Source organism: Sinocyclocheilus rhinocerous, unplaced genomic scaffold (genome assembly GCF_001515625.1).
Source record: "Sinocyclocheilus rhinocerous isolate Xijiao unplaced genomic scaffold, SAMN03320098_v1.1 scaffold55, whole genome shotgun sequence".
Taxonomy (NCBI): Eukaryota; Metazoa; Chordata; class Actinopteri; order Cypriniformes; family Cyprinidae; genus Sinocyclocheilus; species Sinocyclocheilus rhinocerous.
Window position 1 is genome coordinate 745,468 of NW_015647461.1, and position 8,128 is coordinate 753,595.

Consider the following 8,128-nt stretch of genomic DNA (forward strand, 5'->3'; position numbering starts at 1 on the left):
AAGTAATGTTGTTGTTGCTAACATATTGTGTTCATTAAGACTACAGACTTAGTATGAAGGTGGTGATTTGAACAATAGAAAAGACTGATTCACTTTGTCATAATTTAAGTGTTGAAATGCAGAGTGACATCATAGGCTGCGTCTCATTTGATGTGCACTCACTGAACATGTCCAAGGAGCAACGTTTGTGGACACCTGGAAATGTTTCAGTTAAAGGACAACTACCCAAACAAGAGAGACACACAAACAGAAACACGAATAAACAGGAAACATAAGACAAAGCAGGAAAATTAACTAATGACAGGGTGGGGCCATGTATCATGAATCACAAAAAGATTGGGGGCAGGGAGGAATAGTACAATTTTACAATACTATTTTATAGAGTGGTTGTCAGTGAGTTGCAAGTCAAAAAACAAGATCTCTATGGCATTCTTATCACTTTTCACCTTCTAGTTATAATCTACCAGTCGGAAAACATAAATCAGATAAATAAACAAGAAGCAGCAAATCTCTATTAAGTATTAAATTACTTTAATACTAACCCCTAAACCTAAGTATGAGCAACAGTAGGCCTGATAGTGATGCTTGTCATAACAATCGCCACTAACTTCGTCCTAATTTGTAAACTACACATGCTTTGTGTGAGGAAGGGTTCAATGCAGTTTAACTCACTCCTGTAGGGTCTCCACTCCCATTTCCTTGTACTGCAGCTCCTGTCTCATCTGAGCCAGTTCCTGTTTGAGTCTGGAGAGCTGTGGACACAAGAGCCACTCAGTCAATACACATCAAAACACACAGTGGGATTCCCTTCAGAGCCACCATTGCAAAAAAAATAAAAAATAAAGTTGAGTCATCAGCAGAGACATGTAGATTCGTTCCCGACCCGCCCAACACACACAGGAACTTCAAACGACCTTGAACACACACATACACACAGCCCTCCCAAAACCACAACGGATTCAAAACATGAGATATGTAGGTAACAGGCCACGCCACAGTAGACCAAATATGACATAATATCGAGTTTATTTGCTACAAAACGTTTTTTACACTTTTTGATCAGTTATGATAAAAGTCTTTTTAAAAATTTTTTCATAAATTCTGTTATTATATATAATTTTGTCAGGCTAAACCCGAATTTTGTCATTTGTTTCATAAAACACAAAAGAATAATAATTTAAAAAAAAATCTTATAATGACGGTTAATTGCTTGTCAAACTCTAAAAAAAAGTCCAAAACAGATTGTAAAATTAGTCCATGTGACTGGTGCAACTTTTTTTCCTTATATACACCACCATTCAAAAGTTTTTTTGTCAGTTATTTTTAAAGAAATGAATACTTTATTTAGCAAAGATGCATCAAATTGATCAAAACCAGCAGTTAAAACATTTATTACATTTATGTTCTGTTCTTTGAACTTTCTATTCATTGAAGAATCCTGAAAAAATATTAAGCTGCACAACACTGATAATATAAGAAATGTTTCTTGAGCACCAAATCAGCATATTAGAATGATTTCTGAAGGATCAGGTGACACTGAAGACTGTAGGAATAATAACACTTTCAAATATATTAAAATAGAAAACAATTAGTTTTAAATTGTAATCTTTTACAATATCACTGTTTTTACTGGTAATATTACTTGGTGAGCATAACAAAGTTCTTTAAATAATATGTTGCTGACCCCAAACGTTTGAACAGTAGTGTATTTCTTCTTCTTAACTAATACAACTGATTTGAGTATGGAAGAGAATGAAATGTGAGAATCAAACTTGAAGCAGTGCCACTATGAATATGAACTAGCTGTGTAAATATTCTTCTCAATTTCTCCCTCTATATTCCAATGAAAAAGAAATAATATGGTTTGGGTTTGGAATGACAAGACATGAAAAAACTACTTTTGAATTCTTATCTCTAGGTGAACTTTTCCTTTAATACGACAGATTTAGTCAAGATTTAGAGGTAGTATTTATCATCCACAGGCTAGCTTTCTGACACAATGACTCTTCCTGTAGTGCTGCACTAATTCATAGAGGCCTAACAAGCTCTGCCCTAGAGAAACACTGCAGTCAACCCAAACCTAGGTCTCTTCTTCCTAAATGTACACACCTCCCCTCAACGCACACATACAAACACACAATCAACACAGCACATGAGGGGCCCCTGCCTCCCCCCTTGGGCCTGACATATGAGGCATTGTTCTCTGAGGATAATGACCTACCCGCTCACGCCTACAGGCAATTTCTGCTTTGATTTGGTCAGGGTCATATTTTGCATTTGAAGAGGAACCAGAGTGAGCTATGAGAGAGAAAAATGAGTCAAAAAGTCACAATCACATTATGCTCATGTGGTGCCAGTGCATATAAGTCATTAAAATCCAAACCAATCAGAACTATTCACATATCAAGCTAAGAAATCAGTACATCTGCCAAACAGTACCATGGTTATACTATTTTATCAGTGTATTCGTTTTATTTGATGCTTATTTGTTTGTGTTTAATGCCATGCCAGCTTCTGTGGCTATTTTAATGGTGAGAAAATTTATGGATGAATTATATCAGGTTTTTACAGTTTATTTTTGCTAAAAACTCTAAAACTGTATTTGGCTCAACTCTGTTAAAAATCTCTTCAAAAGAGTCAACGGAATAAAAAAGCTTTCTCGCAGAGTTAAAACCTGCACAATCTAATAAAACATGCTTCATGGATAAAGGGTTTTGGCAGAGAGAACATGTTTTTTGTTTTTTTTTGACGTACACATGTAAATATTATGTTACATGTCTTTTAGTACTGATTCAAACACTTTAACACCGTTTTGCCACAGTACTTTTTTTGCTAAAGCTAAAAGATGGAAAAAGTGAAAGAGAGAGAAATATCAAATAAACTGCAGGTGATATTTGCTTTCATTTGGTTAGGGTCATATTTTGCATTTAAGAGGAATTATTAATAACTAAAAACACAGAAATATCTAATTAATATATAATTAATTGATGCCCATGTTTGAATTAAAATTTACTCTGATGTTTTTTGGTGAGCATAGAGTAAAAAAACAACAACAAAAAAACAATAATAAAGCCTCATTAAAAGAATAAAATTCGGTACAAAGAAAACAGTTTGGCATAGTTTTTTTTGTTTTGTTCTATTTTCTTTAAAAATGTTACAAAAACTACTTCTTAATAACCTTAATAATATTAGTCTTAATATTAAGGGGATGTTCACCCAAAAATTAAAATTCAGTCATCATTTCCTCACTCTCGTGTAACCAAACTGGTGACGTTAGCCATTAAGTTCCATAGTACTTTTTTCCATACTATGGAAGTCAACGTCTACCACCAACTGTTCTTTAAAATATATTCTTTTGTGTTCAGCAGAATTCCACGGATTTGGAATGACATGAGAGTGAATGACAGAATTTCAATTTTTGGTTGAACTATACCTTTAACATTAATAATATTAAAGTCTATACCGTTAATAATAATACACTTCATATTTTATAATTAAAACTTTTGCTAGGCAAAACCATGTACATTGGACGAGTGATGAGTATGAATAAATGGGAAGAAATGTTTTAGTGAGAAACACTAAGTAAGAGCAGAACTTATGAATGGTGACAGGAAAGGGAGGGGAAGGTGAAGGGAAAAGGAGGGGTGAGCTGGACTAGAGGAGGAAGGGAGGGGGCCATGGAAGTACGAGTGAGGAAAGAAACAGATTGCAGCCAATGAGTGACACTGAAGTAAGCCTAGAGTAAGAATGACTTCATTGAAACCTCACACAATATGACTAATAGACTGGTGCAATGTTACAAGGCTGAATCAGCAGTGTGTGTGATGTGAGCAGCAGTGTGATTAAAGTGAGTGATGCATGTCTCACAGCTGGTGATGGAACGGTTGTCATCTTGAGTGAGCTGGTTGAAGAGTTGCATCTCTTGATGTGCCAACTCGAGTCTTTGCTGTTTGATCTGATACATCTCTTTCTTGGCATTGAGAGCCTCCTGTGCCACCACCAGGTACTCTTTTAACATGCGCTCCTGCTCCTGACGCCATTGTGTGCGAGGGTTCTCTATCTGGGTCGTCTCTGGTGGAGAGGAAACCAAACCACAATGTTAAAGCCATCACCCATGAGAGTTCAAAAATAAGTATCTGATAACCATAAACAACAATCACAACTTTCTTATATGGCACCAAAGATAGTAACTTAATGCAGATAAATCAACCAAATCTGAACTATTTTAATGACACTAAACTCACTAGATAGAGTGATAGTAATATAAATGGTAAATTACATTGTTAGACAATGATGGACAGTGCGATAGACAGAACGACAGACAGACATACAGAACGACAGACAGAAAGAAAGAAAGACATACAGAATGATAGACAAACAGAATGATAGACAGACATATAAAAAAGACAGACAGACATACAGAACAACAGACAGAACGATAGAGAGACATACAGAATGATAGACAGAATGACAGAACGATAGACAGACATGCAGAATGATAAAACAAGACAAACAGAACGATAGACAGACATATAAAAAAGACAGACAGACATACAGAACAACAGACAGAATGATAGACAGAATGATAGAACGATAGACAGACATGCTAGACATACAGAATGATAGAGAATAATAGACAGAATGATAGAAAGAGAACGATTGACAGAATGATAAGACATACAGAACGTTATAGACAGACAGACAGAGAATGATAGACAGAATGATAGACAGACAGACATACAGAACGATAGAGAGAGAATGACAGACAGACAGACAAAGAATGATAAACAGAATGATAGACAGAATGATAGACAGACATTCAGAACAATAGAATGACAGATAGACAGACACAACAATAGACACAGATAGACAGAATGATGGACAGATAAAACAATAGACATAAAATGATAGGCAGACATACAGACCGACAGAAAGATAGACAGACAAGACAGACAGAATGACAGACAGACAAAATGACAGACAGAACAACAGATAGAATGACAGACAGAACAACACATAGCCAGACAGACAGAACAAAAGAGAAAGACAGAGAAGACAGAATGATAAGATAGATAGACACAACAATAGACACAGATAGACAGAATGATGGACAGATAAAACAACAGACATAAAATGATAGGCAGACATACAGACCGACAGAAAGATAGACAGACAAGACAGACAGAACGACAGACAGAACAACAGATGGAATGATAGACAGAACAACACATAGACAGACAGACAGAACAAAAGAGAAAGACAGAGAATACAGAATGATAGATAGAACAACAGACACAAAAAAGTGCCATGGTACTACCACAGTTTTTGGACACTGTACCATAGTTATACATGTTGCATCATATAGTGTCTCAAATAATGCACTCGCTTATTTATTATTTTTGGATAAAAACTTTTTAAATAAATAAACAACTGACAAATTTGGGCTATTTTCCATTCATTTATCTATTTATGCTTTTGAATGTTTTTAATCAACTTCTGCTTTTAATCCAAGTGATTTTCTCAGCAAATATTGTTTTAGGTGGTTATTTGCTAATCATTTAATTAATCAGCAAATGATGTAATTAATTCAACTTATTGACCGTTCTAGTTTAACGGGACTGAACAGATGGGCCAGATGCATAAAATATGATATTTAAAATCAAAACCAGAAAGCTGAACTTACTATTGATATGGTCGATGTAGTAGACGCCCACCTGCTGGTCATACACCACCTCCCAGCCCAGAGGAAGCTCATCCCCCACACAGTCGGCAAAGGTCAGGGGCTTGGTAATCCTACAGGAATAGAGGAGAATGAATATGAGAGTTGAAAACACCTAAAAATATGCGCTGTATGGGAATATTTTGGACAACTTGTCCTTAACAGGCCAGTGACAAAAAACAACATATTGGGGCGTTATAATAACAAAGCTGCTTTCACGATTTTTCACAACATTGCGTAATATGCCTTGTGTATTTCTGGGTCTCTAAAAGCATGTGTACAAAAAACTATTTTGTAGAAAGACTTGCATTGGGCCAAACAAAGCTGTGCGGACATTTGAAGAATCTGGAGCATTCCTTGAGATCGCTAATGAATGTGTGTTCAGTCAACAGCTACTGATCTCCTCACCCCAGGTCAAAAATGTGTAATATAGGCACTGCAGGAAAAGACGGCCCATAAACACATTCCACACAGCAGAAAGCAGGCCTGCCCTACGGCCCACAAACACTACCAGGACACTGGATACTGCACAAATCACTTTTCACACTTTTAATAAACCACATCAATGAAAAGCTTTAAAACAAATCACTTTCTTCAAACATCTCACTGAATTAATCTCTAGCTCTTGTATCCCTGTGGATTGACGATAAATAAGGGCACTAAAAAATTAGGCTGGTTTTGTCTTAAACTCAGTCAGATCGGACGCACATATATGTGTTCTATAGTGTTCAATTTGTATTAGATCATATATCCAGAAAAAAAAAAAATGAAATAAAAATAACATTTCATATGGCCCTTACATTGTAAAAATAAATGTTATTAAAGGAATAGTTCACCCAAAAATGAAAATTTGATGTTTATCTACTTACCCCCAGGGCGTCCAAGATGTAGGTGAATTTGTTTCTTCAGTAGAACACAAACGAAGATTTTTAACTCAAACCGTTGCAGTCTGTCAGTCATATAATGAGTGCTTCTTCTTCAGCCGGTGCGTGACACGTCTTCTTCTTCTTCTTGCTTTACGGCGGATCGCAGATTTACCCGCTATATAATGCCTGTATGTTCGCGCTGTCATTTTCATGCCGCTTATGTTTTAACATAGTACATTGCTAGGCAACGCCTTTCACTCACTGAATTAGCGGTTATCAGTTTCATAAATAAAGACAAAATGAGTAAAAGAAGGCGATTTATGAATGCTGAAGAGGTATAAAAAGCACTAAAGAGTCTGATGGTGGGGAAGTAAAGCGCCCTGTCGGCTCAGCATCTGACGGCGATCAATAGGCTATATCATATTTAGACGTTTTACCCTAATGTTACTCATAATTGTTCAAAATTTGGATTAATTATTTACATTTTTTTTGCCATTTCTATCGTTTATTGTTCGCTTCTGTTTTGCTATTTATTCTAGTCTGTCTGTTTCCTGAAGAAGAAAAAATCGGATCTGATGTAGGCTAATGAATAAAACCCTTTTTTTTTGATTACCCAACATTTATTGGTGTTCTTCTTGTATAATTCAAATTATAAATGATATAACTAAACAAATTAATAATTAATTAGGTGAAGCTGTGCACTTGTTTTTTTTGTGTATGTTTTTTTGACTCTCAAAGCCATGATTCCCATTCACTTCCATTATATGACTGACAGACTGCAACAGTTTGAGTTAAAAATCTTCGTTTGTGTTCTACTGAAGAAACAAAGTCACCTACATCTTGGATGCCCTTGGGGGTAAGCAGATAAACATCAAATTTTCATTTTTGGGTGAACTATCCCTTTAAATATTTAAGTTGCTAACATTTAACTGTTAGCTCATATCACATCAAACCATGCAAATTATTATTATTGTTATACTTTATTCTCAAATTATTAATGTTTACAACATCAGCATTGCCTATAGTGTGTATTAGCATGTAGATTTAAATTTCTGTACAGTCTAATTTCTAATTGTCATACCATTCGAATTTCATATTAAGAAATTCTTTTAACTCAAAAAGCAAATTATGCTCCCTTCGAACTGGTTGTCTTTAAAGGGTTACTCCACCCCAAAATGAAAATTTTGTCATTAATCACTTACCCCTATGTCGTTCCAAACCTGTAAAAGCTTTGTTCATCTTCGGAAAACAATTTAAGATATTTTGGATGAAAACCGGGAGGCTTGTGTCTGTCCCATTGACTGCCAAGTAAATTACACTGTCAAGGTCCAGAAAAGTATGAAAGACATCGTCAGAATAGTCCATCTGCCATCAGTGGTTCAACCGTAACATTATGAAGCGACAAAAATACTTTTTGTACGCGAAGAAAACAAAAATAATGACTTTATTCAACAATTCGTCTCCACCATAGCGCCATTTTGGAGAGTATCCACTGAACACAAACTGCTTATGCTGTTCTGTGTCAGCCGCACCACACGGATAC

The 8,128-nt window shown here is 35.6% G+C and overlaps 1 protein-coding gene across 3 annotated transcripts in view; it reads right to left on the bottom strand.

Annotated features, from left to right (window-relative positions):
- LOC107709196 (protein WWC3-like) overlaps window positions 1-8,128 on the bottom strand; it is a 59,952-nt gene that overhangs the window by 30,330 nt on the left and 21,494 nt on the right. For all 3 annotated transcript variants that reach the window (XR_001636466.1, XM_016513630.1, XM_016513629.1), the window contains exons 2-5: window positions 5,684-5,793; window positions 3,868-4,071; window positions 2,222-2,298; window positions 673-752 (exon numbers count right to left, since the gene is read on the bottom strand). Coding sequence is in view for 2 of the 3 variants with exons in the window: in XM_016513630.1 (XP_016369116.1) it covers window positions 673-752; window positions 2,222-2,298; window positions 3,868-4,071; window positions 5,684-5,793 (471 nt within the window). In the remaining variant the exon portion in view is untranslated. The remainder of the gene's footprint in view (window positions 1-672; window positions 753-2,221; window positions 2,299-3,867; window positions 4,072-5,683; window positions 5,794-8,128) is intronic.